Genomic DNA, 25,911 nt, shown 5'->3' on the forward strand with positions numbered 1-25,911 from the left:
AACATAACCCTCTCCCTCTTCCTAAAGATAACTACTATTCCAACTTCTATAGTCATAAGCCTTTTGCCTTATAATTTTATTACCTAAGTAATGCATTCCTAAATAGTAGTGAGTTGTTTTTTTTTAACTTGTCTGTTTACTCCAGTTTTTCAAAGGAAGGCTGTCCAAGGGAGAGAGTGTAGAGGAATAAGAAAAGACGGGGCCTTTTCGGGGGAAGGAGAGAGCAAAGGAACCAGCAGTGGTTAGAGGAGTAGCCAGAGAAGAAGGTGATCAGTAAATGGGTGGATGATGGATGGATGGATGGACAGTCGGACGGATGGATGGATACAAGGAAGGAAAGGACAGAGGAAATGGTTGTATAAAGGCTCAGGAGCCCCTGGTGGAACTCCCGTGAGAATAAAGTTCAGCTCCCCAGCCTACATTCAGAAATTCAAACCCATCTTCATTGCTCTGTTCTTAATTTGAATCTGTCTGTCCTCCAGTAACACATATTCACTCAGTACTCCTCACCCCACCAGGCCCCCTTCTCTGCCAAGTGGGGCCCTATGCCCTCTAGGGGCCCTCCCTTCTCTGGAGGAGAGGCACCTTGGGTCCTAACTCACCACCCTCCTTCCGTAGCCTAAGGCTCTCTCCTTTCTGTCTCTCATGGCAAGCTCTGTGGTGGAGGCTGGAGGAAGAGAGAGGGGGCCCCCAAGAACAGGTGAGACTTGGGGTGAGAGGGTCAGGGCCAGTGCCCCACTTACCTGGAGATGCTACTTCTAGGGTAAAGCTTGTACGCTCTGACATCTGCTTTATTTTGGTGAGAGCGAGGCCCTGTGCCCACCATCTCTGCTGCTCGCGGCCCCCTGCTTTGAATTCTCACTACATGCTCTGCCCATCCTTCAACAGCGCCCTGCCCCTCTATACCTAAGAAGCAATACTCTTCTCTCCCAGCAGATCAGGGCGTTCCTCAGGAGCACAGGATGATGGGCTGTGGGTGAGCGCAGCAGCCACCCAGGACTATGCTGGACGCACGAGGGTGGGTGGTGGATGAAGGAGACAACGGCTGCCAACTTTGGCCCACTGAAGCAATGTGTGGGTTTTGTTTCCTGTGCAGACATTGTCAACTGTGACCTGAAGTCCACACTGCGAGTGCTGTACAACCTCTTCACCAAGTACCGGAATGTGGAGTGAGGGGCCGCCCTGGGCTCCCCACTGCCCAGAAGTTCTTGCTGCGGGCAGACTGGACTGTCCTCCAAACCATCTTAACCTGCTTATTCCTGTTTCCTATTGTGTGCACTCCCACAAGTCCACCTACAACCCAGTGATACTGGGAATTGAAATTAGGAAGGAAATGATCAATAACTCAGTGGGCTGGCCAGACCTCCCAGAGCCTGGGGACTGACCCAGCAGTGGCTTGGGAAGGTTGTTCCCTTCCTAGTGCCAGGTCCATATTTCCTTCAGTATGGTTTGAGAGCTAGCTTTGGCAAAAGAGAGATGCCAGAGAATAGTTACCATTTAATGGGTATAACTGTGTGCTGGGCACCACACTAGTTGCTCTGATGTGGTCTAGCTCACTTACTCCTCATGACTGCCATTGAAGTGGGTGTTATAGGCCCCTTTTACAGACGAGGAACCTGAGGCTCAGAGAGGTTCAGTAACTTACCAGAAGCTTAGATTTGCTTTTCCTCTTTGAACAACATGTTTGTTAAAAAGTAGCCAGTTACTTCCCATGCTTGGTGCATTGTAAAGTTTTGTGTAAAGTGTGTGTGTATGTGTGTGTGCGTGTGTGCGCGCATGCGTGTGAGTCCTCAGAGAAGATGCAAGCCCACGGATCTCACCACCGGGGCAGGCAAGACCAGGGCTTAGTGATTCACGCTGAAATTGGCAAATCTAATTTAACCCTATTAATAGTATGTGTGTGGCAGGAGTCATGTCCCTCAAATCCTTTGTGCAAATGAAAATTACTCTTAATTCCTTCAGATTTGTAATAACCCATATTCTGATTTCAGGGTGACATTTGGGAAGGATTCTGTTTAGAATTAATGGAGTGGTACATTTTGCAACCTTTTTGCTTGATTGCATGTAATGGAAATGCCCTATATTTTCCTACAAAATAAGTACTCAATTCATTATCGTTAGGCAAATGTACAGTCTATTCAGGCAGGCAGAGAGCTGGGCACAGGCCCATGTGAGCATCACTTGGGAAGTAGGGCTCTTCAGCAGGGACCCTTGAACTTTAAAGAAAGGAACTCCTTTTTGCCTTCTAATTGATCATTTAGACCATTTCTGGCTAAGTCTGCCCACATGCAATTACCGGCTAATTCAGGCAAGGAAAAATGTAAGTCATTTAGACCAAAGTCAAGCAGCTTCCTTGCATGGGTTACTCGAGGGGTTGTGGTTACTTGTATCTCCTCTTCATGAACCCAACTTTGAAATGTAGGGCTGTGGTTATCCCAGGCTACTGGGTCCTATAGGCATAGGAAAGGGGTTGAAGAGGGTAGTTAGGGGGACAGGAAGTGTGGGGAAGTATTTACACACATAACATATAAGGGGTCACTCTCAGAGACAGACAGATGGGGTTTGTGGTGATTATAATTTGTACCCTTAAATTGACCAAGGCCTTGGAATAAATAATCACTCGTGCTAAAGGTCTCTGGGTGCTGCAAATGGGTTGCTCTCGGCTGGTAACCGAAAGGTTGGCTGTTAGAAGCCACCCAGTGACACCATGGGAGAAAGTTCTGGCAGTCTGCTTCCATAAAGATTACAACCAAGAAAACCCTGTGGAGCAGTTCTACTCCGTAACACATGGGGTCACCATGAGTCGTCATTAACTCAACGACACACAAGAGTTGACATTATATCTTCATTATAGAATTTTCATAAATATACCAGATAGATATCAGCCTGTGGACCGTCTTCCATCTGTTTTCCGCTGGAGGCCTGTGCCTGCCTTGTCACCACTTTAGACCCATTGCACAAAGCCCGTCTCTAGTTTGCATTTGAGGAATTCATTGTGATCTCTATCTACACCAGCCAAAGTTAGGCCTCTGGCATTGTCCAAAACATTCCATTCAGCTCTCTCATCATTCTTACAGTCTATCTGCAGTAACTCAGAGCCCGTAAAACTTAAACTACACATTTCTTTGGATATTTTGTGCTAAGAGAGAATTGTTACTCAGTTGCCATAATGAGCATTGAAAATGTAAAGGCAGTCTATTCTCTTGTGTCTGTTTATGTAAAAGAACACAATTCTTTATTTACATAATTAGTGAATATTATGTTTTTCTTAATGAAACACTAAGCAGCATAGTATTTCCATTTGCTCTCTTTTAAATTCCTAATAGCAAATCAAGATTAATAATTGCTTTGTCTCCTTGAGCAATACTAAAGCAGTATGAAATAAGAGAAATGCATTCATTTAAACATGCTTTGCTAGAAGAATTTTGTCTCCTTTTTTGTCTTTTTTTTTTTTTCCAAGCTGCAAATGTACACAGGCCCTTATTAAGAGCACCTCCTTTTGTATATTTACATATATACGATATGAAAGCATATTGGAACATTCAGAGTTTTTCAGTAAGAGGCCTAATTTATCAGCAATTCTGTTTCAGAGCTGAGGTCTTTGCCTCAGTCCAGAACCCCAGGGCCTGGGCCTAGGCCTGGCTTTATAACCCTGTTGTCTCATTCAGAGGTTTTCTTTTAAATTTTGGGATCTCCTACTTAATAAACAGCTAGTGTTTTTGAAGGGAACAAAAGGCATCAGAGCAACAAGTAAACTAATCTTAACCTTCAGCTCTTTAAAAAAAGAAATCAAGACAAAAATCAAGGCTCCACAGGCTTACTGGGTAATTTTTCTTTTTAAATTTAAAGGGATTGATATATTTAATAGGTAATGAGTAAATGGTGCAAAATTCAAAAAACACAAGTGGGTACTGTCTTAAGCTAGGTTCTCTAGAGATGCAAAACCAGTAAAGCATATAAATATATCGAGAGAGAGGTTTATATCAAGGAAATGGTTCACGCAGTTGTAGAGGCTGGAACGTCCCAAGTCCTTGAATCAGGATAGAGACTTGTCCTGAGTCACATAGCCACAGGGGCTGGAGATCCCAAGATCAGCAGGTTGGAGAGCAGGGCTCTTGTTCACAAGCTGTGAAGATCGACAAATACCAAGATTGGCAGGCAAGACCACAGGTAAGCTGCTAGCTCAAGTCCCAAGAACCAGAGTTCAGACAGGAGCCAGCTGCAGGATCCAGAGCAGGCAAAAGCCAGAATGTCCCTTATGTTTGGATGCAGCCCGCACCCCAAAGGAAACTCCCTTTCAACTGATTGGCTACTCATAGCAGATCCCATCATGGGGGTGATCACATACCAAATCTCAACAGAAGTGAGAAAGCACTGAGAATCACGGCCCAACCAAGTTGACACAGTCTTAACTGTTACAGGTACCTAGTGAAAAAACCTAAATTTCTCCCCCGAGTAACCAGTACCCCTCCTCAGATGTAACTATTTTGATCAGTTTCTTATGTACACCTCCAGAAATACTTTAGGCATATAAAATGAACATATATAATATATATGTTATATATGTATGTATATCTCTTCATTGTTTTTTCTTACATAAATAGCATATTATACATACTGTCATGCACATGGCATTTTTCACTTACCATTATATCTTGGAGATTGTTTTATATTGGGTGTTATAGAAAAGGAGCCCCTTGGTGGCATGATAGTCAAGTGCTCGGCTGCTAACCAAAGGGTTGGCAGTTCAAACCCACCCAGCAGCTCTGTGGGAGAAAGACATGGCGATCTGCTTCCATAAAGATTACAGCCTAGGAAACCCTATGGAGCAGTTCTACTCTGTCACATGGGGTCAGAGTCGAAATCAACTCAATGGCACCTAACGACACCATTTTTTTTTAATCCTTTCATGTTTTAAAATGAGAATGTGAACACGTTGTAAATCCAAATGTATATGTCCTGTCTATCTGGGCTAGGGAATGACAAAATGAAACCCCTACCAGAAGGAGCTAATGCAGCCTCAATAGTGATTTCAAAAGTAGAGACTGAGACGTTTAGAGGGGCAGGGGCAGGTGTGTTACCAGAGACGTTCTCATGTGCCCTGAACTGAATTAAAAAAAAAAAAAGTCCTGCCTTTGATTATCATGGTGAGTTGAGTGCTGTTTGATTAAACTTTCATTTTTTCGTATTACTAAGGCTACTAATTTGTAATCTGAGAAAGTATTAAAAAAAAAACTTGTTGCTGTCAAGTCGATTCCAACTCATAGCAATGCTATAGGACAGAGTAGAATTGCCCCATAGGGCTTCCAAGGCTGTAATCTTTACGGAAGCAGACTGCCACATCTGCCTCCCTCGGAGCGGTTACTAAATACAGTATTTTGCTATGAGGTCCAGCTGCCATTCATTGTTTGTCTACTATATTTAAAAGCTCCTATTTCACATGTGCATGGACAGAATTGACATTTCTGAAATCTAGGAGAAGGATTCTTTGTTATCAGCCCATCATCGGTGTCGTCTTGAGTTGGTAGTGGTTTTCAATTGCAGTTATCGGTACTTTTTCATTATGAATTACTGTTAACTTTATCATTATCAGTTTATTTTGTTGTGGGTTGCTTGGCTGACCCTGCAGAGTATACTGAAGCTTTTTTTGCATCAACAAGAATTCTGGGGCTGTAATTTTCCAATAACTAGAGTCTAAGACATGTATACATTGTGGTTCAAATGTGAACCATCCACACTCCAGTGCTAAAGGAAATGTATACATAAGCCACTCTCCCCCAAATTATCACTAATTTATTTTTCCACTGGAAAACGAAACTAAGTGGAGTTGGTAGGTCAAGCAGTTTTTGCCTTGCCTAAGTGTGGGGGCTGGGGACATTGGTCGTTCTGTGGTAGGATTCTTGCCTTCCATGCAGGGGACCTGGGTTCAATTCTCAGCCGATGCACCTCGTGTGTCGCCACTACTTATCTGTCAGCAAAGGCTTGCGTGTCGCTGTGATGCTGAACAGGTTTCAGCAGAGATTTCAGACTAAGACAGATTAAGAAGAAAGGCTTGGCAATTTACTTTCAAAAATCAGCCAGCAAAAACCCTATGGATCACAGCAGTCCGATCTGCAACCAATTGTAGGGACGGCGCAGGACTGGGCAGTGTTTCGTTCTGTTGTGCATAGGGTCACTGTGGGTCAGAACCGACTTGACGGCACCTGACAACAACAACAACTAGTGGGGGCTGATGAAAGAAAATTGAGATCCGCTGCCTTTTATACAGCCCCATCTCAAGAGCCCTACCTGTATAGTATATCCTGGGTATATAAGAGGGGCTAGGTCTTTAAACCTTAACTAATTCTAATGTTGAATGCAATTTCTCCCATCAAATTCACTTAGGTCTATTAGAAGATTCCAGAGAATTCCTTTGTATGCTGAGAACAAAAGAACTGCACTAAGATGTGAATCCTGGTAGTGGCTGGGCTCACTCACTGGCTAAGGGCCCTACCTCCATAGAGCAGCTTCCCAGTGCTTGCAGATTCAAGTCTCAACAAAAGACAAGTTAGCGTGAGTCATGAACCTTCTGAGTTGCTCCCAGTTGTAACTGGGAAGGTAACTCTGCAAACATCAACTTTCTACTGTTTTTTTTTTTCCTTAAAAATATAAACCCAGGCTAGCTCCAGTATTTGCTCATCCCTCTTCTTTGCTACAGTGAAAGTTGCAGATGTGAATGTGTACATATGTGTTCATGTATTCATGATGGCAGCAATGCAACCTCGAGGGTGATCAGTGCCAGATGAGCAGCCCCCAAACCAAGCTTGACAGTCTTGAGAATTTCAGGCTTCCTTAGTTGGAAGCCACTGTAAAGCATCTCTTAAAGTGCATTGTGCTGGATGTTAGGTAGAGGGGAAAAAGTCACATTCAATTAAGTTTGGGGGACATGAGGCTAAAGAAAATTAAACTAGCTTTCTTAGGCTTTGTTTTTGTCTTCTAATTGGAAGCCTTCTCAGAGTCTCCAACACTAATGAATTATGAATCCCTAAAGGGAGACAAAGTTCTGATCTGCAACTGATCGTGGGGATGGCGTGGGACTGGGCAGCATTTCATTCTGTTGTGCATGGGATCACCATGAGTCAGTGGCTAACTCCGTGGCAACTAATAACAACAATAAGGGAGACAGAGAATACAGCACGTCCCGAATGTGTTTGACGTATTTGCCCAGCGAGAAATTCAGAGGACGGGTGCTCTGTGGAACTTATCCATTCATTTAACTATTTAGCCATTATCTTCAACAAGTGTGTGTTGAGTGCTTACAATATGTTAGGTGCTGTGTGTTCATTCGTAAGAGTCACTTTGTGGAGTTTATAGTCTAATGGGGGAGACTCGTGAAAAATAATATTTACAAATTGTGGTAACTGCTATGGAAGACAAGTGCAAAAAACTATGAAAGAGTTCTGTTTTTAGAGCTTGAGGTCAAGAGAAGTCTCTGGTAAAGTGACACTATAAAGTAACATGAGTCATCAAGTCACTCAAGTGAAGAGCTTGCCATTCAAGGGAACAACAACAAGGGTGAGGATCCTGGGACAGGAAAAGACTACGTTTCCTCAAGGAAGTGGAAGAAAGCAAAGATGACTAGAGTTCAAAGGGTAAGGGGGGAGAGAGGGTGTCAGATCAGAGGATTGTGGATTTTATCCTAAGAAGAGATTGAAGCAATTTATATTTCTAAAAACCTTCTGGCAACTGTGTGAAAGCTATGTCAGCAGCACGATGGTCTGGGACCTCCCTTCTCCTGTTCATACCATTGTCCTGGCTAGAGCGCAAAGGAGACCATAAGAGGAGATCATTCTGGTCTCAAACATGCTCTGGAAGCCTTGGGTCTACTATTCAATGACGGTGCCTGCTGGGTGGTCCTAATACTCCACCTCCCCGAAGACTACTGAGAGTGTAGGAGCTCCCAGCCAGCTCCCAACCTCTCCATATTTTTCTCCTCTGAGAAGAGCTAAGGGAACTGGACAGATTAGATTTGGCTGCATATTGAAAGAAAGGAAAGGAGAGGACAACCAAGGCGTAAAGTTGATCCATAGGACCATTGCTTCCAACCTTCTCACCAACATGGGCTCCTCCTGTTTTATCCCCATGTGGATTCAATGAGGGAGGAAGGTGTGCTGTCATCCAACCTGGGGGCAGGGCAAGGTAGGCTTCTTGGAGGTAGAATAATTTCATTTTCCAAATTGATACTAAACAGCATGAATTCTGATTGTTATAATGCCTACTACATTGATATGAAGCCTACCAAAAGAGAGTCACTTATGCTCCAGAGTTAGTCTTGTGAAACCTCTTTCACAGCAAGATCTATCACTTCCATTGGGAGTTTTTGAAATACCAGAAATATCCTTGAGAATCCCCATTTGGAAGTTTCTGGGTTGGAAAGCAGCAGATTCCTGCCCCAGAACAATTCTCTCCAAGCAGGCTTCTGTGCCTCGAGCAATCTATATTCTTGCCTCAACTCCCCTGGGCTTCTGCACACATATGGGTACTGACTTTGATACTGGCATTTAAAAGGGCACTTAGGAAATTCTGAGAAGCCCCAATGATTAAGATAAATGATGTTTTATCAGTGAAACACACTTTTCATTTCTTTTTATCGATTTTCATGTTTTCACGTCTTCGGATGCGATTTGTTAGCCCAGGGCAACATTCCAAGACACACAAACATTATTAAGGCAACCGATTTAAAGAGTGTGATGCTTTATTGAGGTGGACAGAACAATAGATAAATATTTAATCTGTTTCACGTTTGCTCTCTAAGGGAGCCAGGGTTGAACTCATACAACTTTCTGGCTGTTATGTGTCTTCCTGTAAACCCTGACAATGGCCTCACTCCCCTTCTAGGAACATAGTTCCTGCCCTTTGCAAACATTTGTCACTGTTTCTGAAAAGCAGCTCCTGGAAGCCTTTTCTCACTCAAGCTTCAGAGGTAACTACTTTTTTTTTTTTTAGTAATGATATTGGAGAGGCAGTGGTGGTTCAGTGATAGAATTCTCACCTTCCATGCCAAAGATCTGGATTTGATTCCCAGACAGCTCACCTCATGTGCAGCTACCACTCATCTGGTCATCAGGGCTTGTGTGTTGCTGTGATGCTCAACAGGTTTCAGTGGAGCTTCCAGGCTAAGATGGACTAGGAAGAAAGGCCTGCTGATCTGCTTCCAAAAATCAGCCAGTGAAAACCCTATGGATCACAACGGTCCTATCTGTAACCAACCATGGGGATGGCCCATGACCAGGCAATGTTTTGTTCCTTTTAGTTAGTGGGTCACCATGAGTTGGGGGCCAACAAAATGGCAGCTAACAACAGCAGTGATATTGGGGAAATAAACTCACTGAGCTAAGGACATTTGACTTAAAATAATGGTCAGTAAGATGACTGGTGACAAGCCCTTACACTAGGTTACTGGAGTCTATGGACCTGTCAACTCTTCTGCATTCTGAGCTCTCTGGTTGATGCAGTGCACCTAGGCAGTGGTTCCATTCTCAGTGCCATGTCTGAGCCCGTAGTTTCTCCATCCTTAGTTCTCCCAGCTAATTCTCATATTGGCCTCCTATCTTGCATTGGAATTGTGTGTTGTCCAGACCCGTGACCAAGTCTATAATTGCCTTTGAGAGTCCAATCTTGCCATCAACAGCTATAATCAAGTAGATCTGCCAGATTGTTTTACTTTATTACAATTCACCCATTCACTCATCTTCATTTATGAATTAAATGACTTTTTGACCCATGTACCTTCAGTGTGACTTGTTAATGAGCTAAAGAGCTTTATCTTTTGTTCTTTTCGTGATGATTCCAATCCCCATATGAAATGTTCTCACACATGGCACCATGGGTCTGCCCTGGCATTGATGAGGTGGGACTCCAAACACCATGAGACTAGAAGAATTCTAATCAACTCCCAGGGCCAGGTCCCAAACAGCCATAATGATTTAAGTCAGGGAATGTATGTGGAATACGTGGTCTGTGTTCGGCACCATTCTATGCACAAAACAGGCCTGAGAGTGCAGGATCCCTTCCCAAATGGTTCTTCCATCCTAATAGGGGTCACAGATCCAGATACTTGAAATAATTCAGTGGCATGATGAGATGGCACCGGATACTTTTGAGGACCTCTTGTTCAATTCTCCCAGAAAATACCCTAGCCCCACCTGCCATGTAATCTTTGTGGGCGTCTGTGTCCAAAGTAAGCAACTTCGTGTTCCGTGTAGGTTTGCTGCTACAAAAGCCACACAACTCACTCTAAAGTCAAATGGAGATTTAGGGTCATTTTTCTAAAGTCTCGCTTATTGATGACAGCTGCAAAATCACTGCCTTGACCCCACAGATTCCAGATAGCCATTAAGGACCCAAAGACCAGCCTGAGGTCCACTGCCAGTCCTTTTGATTCCGTCCTAACACTCAAAGTTCCCTTGGTTCTTCAAACCCACCCACTGTTAGGCTTCTCTGCTGCTGTTCTCTAGCACAGAATTGCTGGAGAAATCATAGAATGGACAAGCGTTGGCCAACTACTTAGTCATCCTTCAATTGCCACTGGGTGCTCCCTGCTTCTGAGAGTCCTCCCTCACCTAGCATAGACTGCCTTTATCTCTCCGTGCCCCTTGTTATGGAATGAATTATGTCCCCTAAAAATCTGTTGAATTCCTGGCCCTTGTACTGATGAATGTGACCCTGTTTAGAAATAGGGTTTTTCTCTGTTATGTTAATGAGATCATACCAGTATAGGGCAGGTCCTAAACCTGAGTTATAAAAAGACCAGAATAGACATAGAGACACACACACAAAGGAGGACAGACACCATGTGAGGATCGTCTACAATTGTGCCAAAGAATGCTGAGGAACCAAGGAATGCCCGGGGCTACCGACGAGAAAGCAAACAACATGGCCAAAACTTCTAAACTATGAGAAAATAAATTTCTGTTCTTTAAAGCCACCCACTTGTGGTATTTGTGTTACAGTGGCGCTAGGTGACGGTACACCCCTCCTCTCGCTTTCTCCCTCCATAAGTCTTCACCTCTTCCTTCGCTAAGAAAATCAAAGCTGTTTGCTTCATGTCTTTTCCGCAGCATCTCAACATCTCAGGCTGTTGTCGTGGCCTCCCTTCAACTCTTCCTGCCTCTATTCCAAGGTGCCTCTTCCTCACCTGCCTCCTCCAGGACAAGCTCCCTTGTCCTGTGAACTTAAACGTCCCTTCTCCTCCAGCATCTTTGCCTTTCACTCCAAACATACCCAGATTTCTAGGATGAAAAAATACTTGCACTTGGGCCAACTCTTGCTGCAGTTCCATCTTCAGCCCAGTTTCATTTCTTCCTTGAGACAATTGCCTCAATATCTATAGATCCATGTCAATTCCATTTTCTTCCTTTCCTTTTCTTTTCTAAACTTCTTAAATCTAGCTCTACTTTTCCAAAAGCTGAAATTGCTCTCTGAGTGGTCAGCACTGAATCCCATGGGCTGGCCCTAATCCCCCTTTCCTTGGCTCTCTGCAACATCTAGCCTTGCAGCCATCTCCTCCTTCCAGAACTCAGCTGCCAAGGTTTCAGAGACTGTACATTCTTATGCTTCTCTCTCATTCTTGGGCATGGCTCTGTGTGCTTCTAGGTGTGGTATTTTCTTCTCCCCAGCTGCTAAATATGAATGCTCCCTGGGGGTGTCCTCCAAACTTCTCTCCCAATTGTCTCTCCCTGGCTTCCATTACTGTGTAGCCCTCTCTGCCTCCAGCCCCAACATCTCACCCAGGTCCATTGGGGTATGCCCAGCTTTAGAGTAAAAAAAAAAAAAAAAAAAAAATTTTTTTTTAGTACCTCCTCTTAAATAGCCTACCCCAAGTTCCACTTGGCATACCCCAAACCTGCTCCTCCTTCAAACATCTCTTGTCTCTTCCAGAGGTGCCACTTTCTTCTCAGACACCTTCACTTTCAAACCCACAGGGTAGTTCTGAATTTTCTGCTCCCTCCCACTGACCTCCCCCTCTGACACATCCAGTCAGTTCTGTTGATTGTTTTTCACAAACCACCTGTTTTGCATTGATCCTCTCCTCTCTAGGCCCCCAAGTATTGCTGTAATTCAGGCCTCACCCTCTCATGCCTGGATATTGCAGCAGTCTCCTAATTAGTTTCTTTTTGGACTAATCCATCCTGCACATGTTCCCTGCTTAACTTTCTTAGAGCACAGCTCAGATGACCTCACGCCCCTCACAAATACTAACAGTGCTTGTTGAGAAATTACTGTGGGCACTGTATACAAATAATATTCACCAACTGTATGAGGTAGGTACTGATATCATTCCCATTTTACAGGTGGAAAAATGAAAGCCCAGAGAGATTTAGTGACTTGCATACAGGTCATATGCCGGGGAAGTGACAGCTGGGCTTTGAGCCCAGGCAGCCTGGCTCCAGAGCTCATGTTCTAACCACTTGCATGCAGTACTTCTTCCTCAGAAGAACCAGGTTCCAGCCTGTCTGACCAACCACTGACCATTTGCACCCAGAGAGAACTTTCTGTTTGCTAGAGTACTGTTGTTTCCTGCCAGCAGCTGTTCTCCTTTGCCTTGTTTTCAAATGGAATTCCTGAAACAACCAGGCTGTGAACTGATAAGATTATTACTCTTTCGTTTAGTCTTCATTTTTTCAAGAAATATTCAAACGTTACCTATGGTGCCAGGCACTGTGTTAGGCCTGGGAGAGTGCCACAGTGACCAAAATAGTGACCAAAACTCTCTCATGTGCTTACACTCTAGTGACTTCCAAGCCCTGCTACTTTTCTCTTACCCCCCAATTCAGAACCCCCATGGAACTGGGCAGCATCTCCTCCATGCTTCTGCTCTGTCTTGGCTCTCCCCAACCTCAATCCCTACTACTAGTTACCAGTTGTCATTGAGTCGATTCCAGCTCATGGGGACCCATTGATGTGTGTTTGAGTAGAACTGTGCTTTATAGAGTTTTCAGTGGCAGATTTTTTGGAAGTAGATCACCAGGCCTTTCTTCCAAGGTGCCTCTGGGTGGAATCAAACTGCCAACCTTTCAGTTAGCAGCTAAGTGTGTTAACTATCTGCACCGCCCAAATCCCTGCTAACCCAAAACCAAACTCACTGCCATTAAGTTGATTCTGGCTCATAGTAACCCTATAGGACAGAGTAGAACTGCCTCATGGGGTTCCCAAGACTATAATCTTTATGGAAACAGACTGCCACATCGTTCTCCCATGGAACAGCTGGTGGGTTCGAACCACTGACCTTTTGGTTAGCAGCAAAGTGCCACCAGGGCTTCTTCAAAATTTCTTATTCTCTGGGATCAGATCTTCTTTGATTGTATCATATGTAACCCATCCCCTACCAAAACTTTTTAGAAGCAAAAGACCTGGACTCAAGCCCTGGCACACATAAGCTGTGTGGTATTGGTCAAGTCACTTTACCTCTCTGAGCCTTTTTCTTTAGTAAGGATGTAAGGATGTTTTGTCACACTGTTGAACACTGGGTTTGATTTTATTTGTCAGGCTCAGAAGATGTCTCCTTCCTACCTTGCCCTCAACAGGCCTACCTTCAAGCCATGCTCCAACTGGGGTTAGTCACCATCCCAGCCCAAGGAGAACCATTTTATAGCCCAGTGCTTGGCAAGAGGACCAAATAAAATTGTGGCTGTTATGTTCTGTGAACTCAAAAGTTCTATGACACATATAAGTTCTTGTTGCTCTTACTATTCCTACAAGCATTAGACCAGGATTGGCAAATAGCAGCCTGTTTACTATACAACTCACACACCTATGGCAGACATTGCTAATCAACCCAGCACTCTTTCCCTTCAGATTGGCTAATAATGTCTGCAGTGACCTGAGAGGAAGGCAGGAATATGGCAAGGAAAGCTACGCGCCACTGTGGCACTGCACAATTTGTAGCTTAGGATATGAATACAAGTCCCCAAAAAAGTGCCCGAATGCTAATAACTGGCCCTGTTTGGGTCAGATAGCCACCCCTGGGCTAATTAGCCATGATTAAGGATAGGGCCAAGAGGCAGAATCTATAAGAAGATAGTAGGTACTGTTCAAACCATATCTTTAGAGTGAGGAAGGAAACATCTGTTAGAAGAAAGTATGTTGTTCTGGTCAGGTGGAACTCTTGCTGTCCTCTAGAAAAGCCACTAGTCTAGGTTCTGAGGGTAATACCAAGCCCATGTTAGAAACAAGCACACAAGGCCAGAGAGGTTAAGTGATGTGACCAAGATGACTCCCTAGAAAGGGCTAGAACCATCTAACTCCAGCTTTTTACCTTTGGGCAGACAGGCAAGTTCTCCACATGCATTACCCAGCCAAACTCACAGAGGCCTCAGACCTCTGCAGCCAGAGGGAAGCCCTAGAAAGTGAGACCCAGGGATCCCTTGGCTAGGTTCTAAGAGCTGAGAAGCAACCACAGTGAAATCCAGAAGGCGCTTTAGAAAAGTCTGCAGTTTGGGAACAAGCTCATTAAGTCATAAATGTTTCAAATTCCTCAGCTTTTGCTTTCAGTGTTTGGCAGCCCTGGGCAGTGTATGAGTACTCATTGATAGGCGCTGACTCTCCTGGGCTGGGGATGGCCAGGCCAGACCAGGCCAGGCCAGCACAGAGACTGAGGAGTCAACACGCCTCTCCTGGAGAAAAGTCTGGAGGCTGGAAGGGCTTGTGCAGTGGGTACTATGGTGCCCACCCCGCTCCCTCTTAGGACTGAGGCACTCATTTTCGCAGCTGCCAGAAGGGTTGCCCAGTGACAATCACAGCTGCCTCCTACTCCAGGAAGTGCCCTCAGCTGAAGGAAACTGATGGCTCCAAGTCTCCAGCCCCTGCCTTTCCTGGGTTGCCAATGACTGGTTAATGTGGGACACAAAGTCCTGTCTCCAAGCTTCAATCTGGGACATCTCTGAAGGGCCGTCTGGCTTCAGAGCTTCCCGCAGAAACAATGAAGGCTACGCTTGCCACCACATCACAATTCAGCTTCCCTCTCCACCCACTCCCACAGTGGTCACTCCCTCACAGGTGTTCTGTGATCACTCCCCAATCAGCCTCCTGCTTGTCACCCTCCACCTCAGAGCCTGCTTCCCAGGAGCCCAGCCTGTGACAGCTTGGAGGGAAAAAGTGGAAGGAAGCATTCTGGGGTCTAGATGCTCAGGACCCTTATAAATAGCCTAATCCACCCTGTCACAGGTGGAAATAACCTGCCCAAGGCCATGTAGCTGATTGGTGGCAAAGCTGGGACCAGGGTTCTCTGACCCCTTGCTCTCCATCTCTCAGTCTAGGATTCTTGGTGAATAAAATACCTGGAAAGAAGGGCTGAGTGGTCCTTGTATAGAAGAGAGAAGTCTGGGGAGGCTCAGTAGACCCAGTCTGGAGAAACAGCAGAGTTCAAGTTTGAGTGGATACCGAAAAAGAAGCTTCAGCTGGGAACCAGCTTCCTTAGGAGACAGTGGGATGTGTTTAAAGGCATAATTCAAAGGCCCAGGTTCAAGTCCTGACTTTACCACTTATTAACTCTGTGACAATAGGCAAGTTGCTGAATCCTTCTGAGCCTTAACATCCCAAACCGTAAACGTGGAAATAAACCCCTGCCGGCTTGGTGTAAGGTATAAATTAAATGAGATGAGGAATCACAGTGCCTGGAATTCAATAGATACTTGTTACCTTCCTTCCTCAGCCACCCAGAAAATGGAAGGAAATGGCACAACTTAGCACAAAGGGGTGGAAATAGAAGTGAAAAAGCAAATGAGCTAAGCTTATCTCAGGAGATGGGTTGCCTTCAAAACTATACCCCTAAACGAGGCCTGAGGGAGGTCTGCAAGAATCTCAGAAATACTTCAAGACAAGTAACATGAGACTGTCGAGTGTCCTGATACGAGCATCTAGGGATGACTCAGACTCGGGGTGGAACAGGGCTCTTCATGTTCCAATGCAAGTAGCAACCACCACCCCAGGTCCCTGTGGCAGCTGGGTCTTCGTGTCTCAGCAAACACTTCTTCAAAGGGCGGCCAGTGGCTTCCAGGTGCCCTGGTGGTTGGGACAAGCATGTAGGGTAAAACCTTGTGCATGCAACCTCCTCTGAGTGGGGGCTGGGCTTCTCATTAATTAAATGAGGGAGGTGAATTGGGTACTGAGGGATGAACCCTGGGCTCTGCCGTTTGTTGCTCTTTGTCTCCTTCACTCATCTGCACAACAGGAAAATAGGGGTGATGGTAAGCTCCACTTCACAGAGTTTCTATGCAGACTCAGAAAGAACACATGGAACATGAAAAAATGTAAGCCAAATGGTAAAATGCCACAGCTGCTTTCCCCAAGGCTGCTGCCCAGTGTTGCTCAGTAAAGAAGCCACAGTAGAGAAGTGACTCTTCCCATCAAAGGCAGAGGAAGAGATAACCCTTCTCAGCCCTGGAGCAGGAAGGTACATATGCTGCTGATTGGGATGGAGAACACAGATACCCAGACCCTAAAACTTAGTGCTAGATTTATGGGGAGCAAAGGCATTTGGGGATTTGGGTGGCAGACAAGTTCCATGGTGACTAATTCACCAAGACAGCACTCAGAGCAAACTCAAAGCCACGCAGAAGCTGAGAATTCCCTGCAGATCTGTGGAACGAGCATCCCAGAGAAACTGAAGCAAAGAGACCCAAGGCTGGGAATGATAGAAACTGGCAGGAGAGGGATACTGCCTAAGCCAGGGCAGAGATAACTTCCCCCATAACTCGCTGATCCTTCCAGCCCCATACTGGAACCAGGTAAGGCTCTCAGAGCGTGAGATCAGTAATTCCCAGTATATCCCCCTGTTATCCTCACTAGAGCCCTTCAAGCGTTGTTGGTAAGAGGACCCTACCTGGGCAGACCCTAAGCATAAACTTAACAGAGTCCTTCAGGGGTGCAAATGGTTAATGTGCTCAGCTGCTAACCCAAACTCTGGAGGTTCTAATCTACCCAGAGGCTCCTCAGAAGAAAAGCCTGGTGATCTACTTCTGAAAAATCAGCCATTGAAAACCCTGTGGAGCACAGTTCTACTCTGACACATACAGGGTCAACATGAGCCAGAGTCAATTCGATGGCAACTGGTTATAAGCTTAGGAATCCCAGTTCTCACACCAGGCCAATCAAACCAGTTACCTGTTGCCATTGAGTCGATTGTGACTCATAGCAACCCCATAGGACAAAGTAGAATTGCCCCATAGGGTTTCCAAGGCTGTAATCTTTATGGAAGCAGACTGCCACATCTTGCTTCCATGGAGCAGCTCTTGGGTCTGAACCTCTGATCTTTTGGTGGGTTTGAACCACTGACCTTTCAGTTAGCAGCAGAGTGTTTTAACCACTGTGCCACCAGGGCCCCCTAGGCCAATGAAACAAGCCCCTCAATTCCTAGTCTTTGTCTGAAGACATGACATCTTAAGCAGACTTTCCATCTCTGAGTGTGCTTTCTGGGACTCCAGCCCCCAGCACAATTCCTGGCACCTCACCTGGTAGTGTAGTGTTTAAAGCGCTTGGCTGCTAACCAAAAGGCTAATGATTTGAACCCACCAGGCACTCTGTGGGGAAAAAGATATGACAGCCTGCTTCCATAAGGATTACAGCCTTGGAACCCTGTGGGGCAGTTTTACTCTGTCCTATAGGGCCACTATGAGTCAAAATTGACGGGTTTGGCTTTTGGGCTTGTCAGCCCTCAGTAAATGTTTGTGCTTCGATTCCTCCGTGGGATGCACTGCCATCCACACCCAGGAAGATTGACACGCTCTGCCTACAATTTATGCCAAACCCATTGGAGAAGACTCCTGCCCTAAGCAGCCAGGACCCTGGAGGGGGTCAAGGCCCCAGGTCCCTGCCACATCTTAAAGGAGAGGAGACCAAGCATCCCAACCCCAGGATCTCCAGAACTCAGCCCTGCAGTCAAGCAACGGTTGGGGTCTTCCTCTCCCTTGGGCAGGCCTTCCCCCATACCCCACTGCCCACACCTCTCCTTCCTATTCCACATGGTCTGGGCTTGGTTGGCAAGGACAACGCCTCATACAGTCACTGAGCATCGCCACTGCTCCAGCCCCTGTGCAGGATCCTGCCTGCATAGTGACTATGCAGGGAACTGTAAGTAGGTCTGTGTGGGAATAGAAGGCACAGAGTAGGGTAAGCTTTGAAAGGACAGGAGTTGGGTTGTGGACCTTGAATGCCCAGCTAAGGGATCTGTCTTTCTCCTGATTCAGGAGCCACATGGGTTGTCTAAGCATGGAAGTGATAAGATTGATAAGATCAGGTGTAAGAGTGCACAGAAAAGAAAAGGGAGGCTCTGCTTTCTCCCTGAGCCCAAGTACCCGTGCTCAGCAGCACTCTAGCCACCAGTGCAGTGCCAGTGCGTCTATCAACTCCTGACCACAGAGTCAGGTGCCAGGCTGGCTTTGTTCTTGCCCTCTTCCTCCCTCTATCCCACAGTCACCTTATTCTTCCCAGCATGACAAAGGGATGTGGGTGGTCTTGTCAGACCCAGACTTCAGAATGTACAGAAATGTTAGAACATTGGTCTTGGGCACAGGCAGGTTGGGTTCTAATCCCACATTCCCTTTCAGAGTGGCCTTGAACAGGGTACTACCCGTTTCTGTGCTGGGCTCCATCTCTATAAAATGGCATTGCTCATTGGTCTGAGGGTGCGAGGAGACAATGTGTGTCAAGGCAGCTAACATGTGGCCTAAGGACCCAGAGAGAGCTCAGTGAATGCTTGCTGAATCTGAGTCTGACTAGCAGTTAAGGCTGGGGACCCTGCGGAAGGAAGCCCAGCCAGGCCAGCCCAGAAGAAAAATAGTTCCCTAACTGGGAGAATTCTAGGGATCCCCAGTGTTCTGCAGACCATATCCTGACCCCTGTGATGTCCCCAGGGTGAGAGGAGCAGGGCTCCACTCCAAGGATTTATGGGACTATTAATAGTTGGTGGCAGCAGGTCACTGTCCAAGGGACTCCATGGCCTTTCACCTCTGCTTGGCTGCACTGCTCTTTAGAACCACTTAGAAAGAGTTGTGTTATTTGGGAAAGGAAAGCTGTGGGGGGGGGGGGGGAGCGGGCAGGGGGTGGACTAAAGTGTTTCCCACATTGTTTGTTTCCCATCTAAATGTCCATACATGCCAACCCTCTGTTTCCAGCAATCAGTGATGGTGACAAGACAAATAAAAGCCTTTTCTGCTTCTTGTTTTGGTAGAATACAGAGTTTTTATTAAAAAAAAAAAAAAAAAAAAGGGTTTGCACTTGTAAAGCACTTTGACATTTTCTCTTAATCCTTGTATCGAGGTTTAAAAAAAAAAAACAACACATTGCCATTGAGTCAATTCTGACTCATAGCCACCCTATAGGACAGAGTAGAACTGCCCCATATGGTTTCCAAGAAGCACCTGGTAGATTTGAACTGCCAGCCTCTTGGTTAGCAGCCATAGCGCTTAACCACTATACCACCAGGAGCTACTTTTATCCCCATTTTGCAGATAAGAAAACCAAGACTACAAGAGCTCATATGATTTGATCGGAGTTGCCAGGGAGATGCCACAGTCAGGAAAGGAGGTGTGGAATGCTTCTTCTCTCTTTACTTTTCTGTAATGAATTATCCCCATGTCAGACTCACTGCTCATTCATTTCTGGAACCCTCATTTCTCCGTTTTGAATGTCAGACCTTTGTTACCACCAGCCTTCTGGTACCTTAGGCCCTCCGGGCACTGCCTTGGGATAATCTGATAAACCTGGCCTGAGATGCCGCCACAGATAAAACTGAAAGCTGTTTGTTGACCACCTTGCTCAGAAGAGTCCTTCTGGACATGTCATGTAACCCAGGATCCCACTGACTGCACTACGAACCCATGCTCCTTTTCCTTACCCCCACAGGCTGCTGGATGTTAACTGAGTGTGCCCTACTCAGGCTCCATCTCCCTGTCTGTGTCAAGGATGCTTTATGCCCTGCAGCCTCCTAGGAGCCCATAATCCAGAGGGTAGGCAGCAACAGGTAGGAGCCTGTTTTAAAGAAATTCAATAAACACACTGCCCTAAACCCCTAAACCCCGATGTGTCATACAGCAGGTCTCAGTACCCTGGGTCATAGTGTCAAGAACTGTGAATGCCATAGAGCATATAAGTACTTGTGTCAAATGCACCCAGGAAGCATGCTCCTTTCCTTGCTGGCAAAGGGCTGTGGTCAACTTCTCAGAATACCTCAGTCTGTGTGCCAGTTGCTGGAAGTTCTCCATAAATAAAGTGATTTCTGAGGAAATTTGGCCAATTACCTCCCACTGGCTCATCTCAGCATGCCTGAGGCATCTAAACACGCACTTTGGTTGAGGACTCAGGTCTGGCTCAGGCAGAGGACTGAGAGCCTCCCAGGACTGTGAGGTCTTCAAAGGTGGGACTCAGGGGAGTGTGAGCCTAGCCTCTGTCATTCTTATCCACATACTCCACACACTTCCCTCTGCCTTTTCCCATCTGGGTCTCAGTTTTCTCCCCTTGGTTCACCTTAGTTTTTCTCATCCCAGTCTCTTTTACCTGGACACTAAATGAGGCCTTTTTTTTGCTTATGGCCTGGCTCCTGGGTGACGTACATGGTTAACGGTAGTCCCCCTGTTATCCTTACTAGAGCCCCTCAAGCATCGCTGACGAGGGGACCCAACCTGGGCAGACTCTAACTATAAACTTAACGGAGTCTTTGGGTGGTGCACATGGTTAATGTGCTTGGCTGTTAACCTAAAGATTGGAGGTTCGAGTCCACCTAGAGGTCCCCCAGAAGAAAGACTAGATGATACTATTTCCAAAATTCAGCCATTAAAAACCCTGTAGAGCACAGTTCTACTCTGACACACACAGGGCCGCCAAGAGTCAGGATCAACTTGACAACAACAGGTTGTATTGGTTTTACTTATGGCCAATACTGTATTATACCAAGAACAAGCAGGGGCCCAAGACTCAGGATAGATCTGGGTTTGAGTCTAGATACTTCTACTACCAGCTGCACATCTTAAGAGACTCAACCTCTCCAACGCTCAGTTTTCTCCTGCGTAAAACAGGGATAATGGTTCCTACCTCAGTGATGTTGAAGGATTAAGCAAGATATTTTGTGCAGGGACCTGGTACCTGGCATATCATTGGATACACAGTGCATGTTGATATTATTATCATAACTGGTCACACCACGTAGAACACCAAAATGGGCCTACTAGATGCTCAGTATCAGTTTCTTGAATTGATCTGAAGTAGACATTTTCCAGACTTCTGGGCTACACTGAAGCATTTTCCTCCCTCACCCCAACCCTCGTTTAAAAAAAAAAAATCAGGAGCTTGAAAGTTGAAGAGGGACTGGAGAGAGGGCAGTGAAGTAAGCTGGATGCTTGAAGCCCAGATTGCCTTTGGCTCAGTCTAGATTTGAGGGAAACCTGGAATTATTGCAATTTCATCACAGCAGCTGGTCCAAGCTAAACCTGCCAGGACTGCCGAGAGGCCAGATCTGGATTGCAGTGATAGCTGGGGCCTGCTGCGAAGCAAGGAGGAACTATTTATCTGACATTTTTTCAACCTCAACCAAGAATTTTCTTTGGCTCAAGATGCTGTTGGGACCGGTTTTTATTTGCATGGAGCTCATCTGAGGATCCGTGGCCTCTGACAGTGGAGACTTCTTAGAAAGACTTCCATTCCCTTGCTCATTTCCACGTGTGTCTTTCTCATGATTCGGACCTAATTATTCATCCAGGAAGGCTAATCCGTGGGTCTTATTCGTGCGTAGATTGTGCCAGAACCTCATGTATAAGTTCTCTCTGGTTCAGTTCCACACACAGCCTGTGCAGGCCTGGGCATTGGCAAAGATGGCCACCAAGGAACATTTGCCCTGCTTCCAAATTGGCAACCTTCATCTCATTGAACCCATGTTAACCGATGCAGCACATTTTAATACATTTCACTGTTTCAAGCTGTGGCAGCAAATTAGAGTGTGAATCTTCTTAACAGCTGCTTCTAGAGTGGCCGTCTGGAATCCCTGCATCTTTGGCTCTTTGGTGCCAACAAAGGAAAATTTGTTCATTTATTGTATGTCTTGGAGGGGTTTCGAGACGGTCATGTTTGAACAAAAATATCACCATTTTATATTATTAGTACATAGACTCTGCACTTTTCACATAGGTAGTATTTGGGGGTGATATGAATAATCTGTTGTTGTTAGCTGCTATCGAATTGTTCTCTGCCTTATGGCAATCTCATACACAATGGAACAAAAACACTGCCCAGTCCTGTGCCATTCCCATGATCAGTTGCAGATTGGACTGTTGTGATCCATAAGGTTTTTACTGGCTGATTTTCAGAAGTAAATTGCCAGGCCTTTCTTCCTGGCCTGTCTGAGTCTGGAAGTTCTGCTGAAACCTGTACAACATCAAAGCACCATGCAAGCCTCCACTGCCAGATGGGTGGTGGCTGAACATTCACATTTTACATCTTTGTTTTAGAAATGAGGACACTGTGACTCAAAGAGTTTAGGCAAGTTGCCTGAGGTTACACAACACATACAAGGCTAAAGTGGGATTCAAACCCAGGTCAGGCTAACCAGAAACCTCCTACAGTCTAACACTCGTTGTGATTGCGTTTTCCTCAACACCGTAACCCCAGGGGATGGTAGAGTGCTTGACACACAGAAGGTACCCAATACATGCTGAATGAATGATAAACAGAAAGCAAAAACAATGAGAGCAAGACTCAGCCAGTCATCCCCTTAAAGGAATTTTACACATGTTTGAGCATTTTGGAATCGCAGGGTAACGTCCCACTGAGTTTACTTGGAAGGCAGCAACTTTAATTTGGATGGCTATATTCTGGAGTGTTCGCTCAAAAAAAAAAAAATGAGTCAGATTGTTTTTAGTCACACCTCACAAGGCCTCATTACTTCAAAATGCCTTTCTGGAAGATGATTTCATAACAAGGAGAACCAGAGAATGTGGTTTTCATTAAGTTACCTTTAAAAAGATAGCTGTTTTTCAGATGTGATCATATGAATAAATAAATATTTCTGTTTTGTTTTATCATCTGTTTTGCTTCATGATTTTTGGAAAAGTCCAACAAGCTTGGCCATTCCTTTCAGGGTGAATTTGGGGCCCAAACAGTTAAGCAGCCAGCCAATTTGGCTTCCTTGCTGCCTCCCAGCCAAGGAGATGAATGGAATGTTCATGAGGTCGCTTGGCAGGCGGCCACATTCCTATGGGAATGTTGCAGCAGGGAGAGCTTTTGGGACATTAAGAAGCAAATGTGTGGGAGCTGTGGGGAAAACTGTAAATGATTCAGAGTCCCAGAAAAATGCATGTCTCCTCTTCAGCCCAAGGATGCTCCACTGAGCACCAGCAAAGTCCCTGCACGTGCTCACACCTTTGATAGAGATAGGAATTGGCTCAGTCCTTGTCTTTCCTACAGCTGCTCAAGCCAGAATCACTGCAGATGTGAGTCCTTTAAAAGAATCTCATCAAAGGAGCTCATCTTCATCAAAGGATCCTTACACTGTTTCTCTCAGACTCAAGAAAATTACTTCAGAGAAAATTTGCCTAGTCTCCTCTTCCTTTCACCTTCACTGCCCCAGCACCTTTCTCTATTCTTCTCCATGAAAGAGGACTCCAACCCAGTGGCATTTTTATTTTCCCTGCTATAATTAAAATCAATGCTTTGAACCAGTTTATTCCGGTCCAAAACCCTGCTGAGAATTTGCAATTCTAACAAGTCCCCTCTCCCCAAAAAACAAACCCTTTGCTGTTGAGTCCATTCCAACTCATAGTGACCCTATAGGACAAAGTAGAGCTGCCCCATAAGGTCTCCAAGGAGCAGCTGGTGGATTTGAACTGCCAACCTTTGGTTAGCAGCCATAGCTGTTAACCACTGTGCCACCAGGGCTCCAACAAGTTCCCAGGTGATGCTAGTGCTTTGGTTAGGGACCAGTTCTGAGAACCACTAGTAAAGCAGTGGTTCTTAAATTTTATTATATATAAGAATCACCTGGGGATCTTGTTAAACTGTAGATTCTGATTCAGTATATCTGGGGTGAAAATGTAAATTCTCAGCAGGGGTTCAAACCAGAACTAGCCAGTTTGAAGCTCTGGTTAAAATGCACTCTAGAGACAAGGTGAGTTCACTGGAATTCTGCATCAAAATTTTCCCCAGATAAAACCAAAAACTGTGAAGATCATGGAAGAAAAAATAGGGTCAACACTAGGGGCTCTAATAACCCATAAACACTACCATACGACATAAATGGTATACAAACCATTACTAACAACAGACAAACACCAGAAGATAGATGACTGGGATCTTCTAAAAATTAAACACTTATTCTCATCAAAAGACTTCTCCAAAAGAGTAAAAAGAGAACCTACAGACTGGGAAAAAAATTTTCACCATGCCATATCCGACAATGGTCTAATCTCTAAAATCTATAAGAAAATCCAACACCTCTACACAAAAAGACAATCCACTTAAAAAATGGGCAAAGGAAATGAATAAACACTTCACCAGAGAAGACATTCAGGCAGCTAACAGACACAGGAGGAAGTACACTCGTGATCACTAGCCATTAAACAAAAAAACCAAACCCGTCGCCATTGAGTTGATTCCAACTCATAGTGACCCTATAGGACAGAGTAGAACTGCCTCACTGGGTTTCCAAGGAGTGCCTGGTGGATTTGAACTGCCAGTCTTTTGATTCACAGACATAGCTCTTTACTACTCCATCAGGGCTTCCACTAGCCATTAGAGAAATGCAAATAAAAACTACAATGTGATACCATCTCACCCAAGCATAACTGGCACTAGTCAAAAAAAACCCCAGAAAATAAAAAATATTGGAACTCTTACACACTGCTGGTGGCAATGTAAAATGGTACAACTACTTTGGAAAATGATATAGCACGTTCTTAAAAAACTAGAAATAGAAATACCATATGATGCAGCAAAACCACTACTAAGAATATACCCTAAAGAAATACGAGCCATCATACAAATAGACATATGCACACCCATGTTCATTTTAGCATTATTCACAATGGCAAAAAGATGGAAATAACCTAAGTGCCTATCAACAGATGAATGGGTAAACAAACTATGGTACATGTGCACAATGGAATACTACACAACCATAAAGAACAATGATGAATTTAAGAAACATCTCACAACATAGATGAATCTGGAGGGCATTATGCTGAGTGAAATAAGTCAATCACAAAAGGACAAATACTGTATGAGATCACTATTATAAAAACTCAAGAAAAGTTTTATACACAGAAAGAAACAAACTTTGATGATTTCAAGGGAAAGAAGGAGTAGGGAGGGAAAACACTAACTAGATAATAGACAAGTGGTAACTTTTGTGAAGGGTAAGACAGTATACAATGCTGCCCAAGTCAGTGCAGTTTGACCAAGGCAAAGTCATAGAAGCTTCACAGACATATCCGAACTCCCCGAGGGACTGAGTTACTGGGCTAAGGACTGGGAACTATGGTCTCAGGGGACATCTGGCTCAGTTGACATAACATAATTTACAAAGAAAATGTTCTACATCCAACTGAGGTGCATAGCATCTGGGGTCCTAAAAGCCTGCGATCAGCCATCTAAGATACATCTACTGGTCCAACTATGGCTGGAGCAAAGGAGAATAAAGAAAACCAAAGACAAAAGGAAAGATTAGTCCAAAGGACTAATGGACCACAACTACCATAGCCTCCAGGAGACCGAGCCCAGCACAACTAGATGATGCCTGGCTACAACCACCAACTGTTTTGACAGGGATCACAGTAGAGGATCCCAGACAGAGCAGGAGAAAAATGCAGAACAAAATTTAAATAATTAAAAAAAAAAAAAAGATCAGACTTGCTGGTCTGACAGAGACTGGGAAACCCAACACCCTTTTAA

At 45.0% G+C, this 25,911-nt stretch overlaps 1 protein-coding gene across 2 annotated transcripts in view; it reads left to right on the forward strand.

The window, feature by feature from the left end:
• PARVA (parvin alpha) overlaps positions 1-11,362 on the forward strand; it is a 184,890-nt gene extending 173,528 nt beyond the window's left edge. The window contains exon 13 of one of the 2 annotated variants that reach the window (XM_049890407.1): positions 1,097-11,361. In XM_049890407.1, coding sequence (XP_049746364.1) covers positions 1,097-1,173 — 77 coding nt within the window. In that variant the 3' untranslated portion in view covers positions 1,174-11,361. Of the gene's footprint in view, positions 1-1,096 lie in introns of both variants that reach the window. The other variant, XM_049890408.1, reaches the window with a different exon arrangement.
• Positions 11,363-25,911: the final 14,549 nt, after the last annotated feature.

This window comes from Elephas maximus, chromosome 7 (genome assembly GCF_024166365.1).
Source record: "Elephas maximus indicus isolate mEleMax1 chromosome 7, mEleMax1 primary haplotype, whole genome shotgun sequence".
Classification (NCBI taxonomy): domain Eukaryota; kingdom Metazoa; phylum Chordata; class Mammalia; order Proboscidea; family Elephantidae; genus Elephas; species Elephas maximus.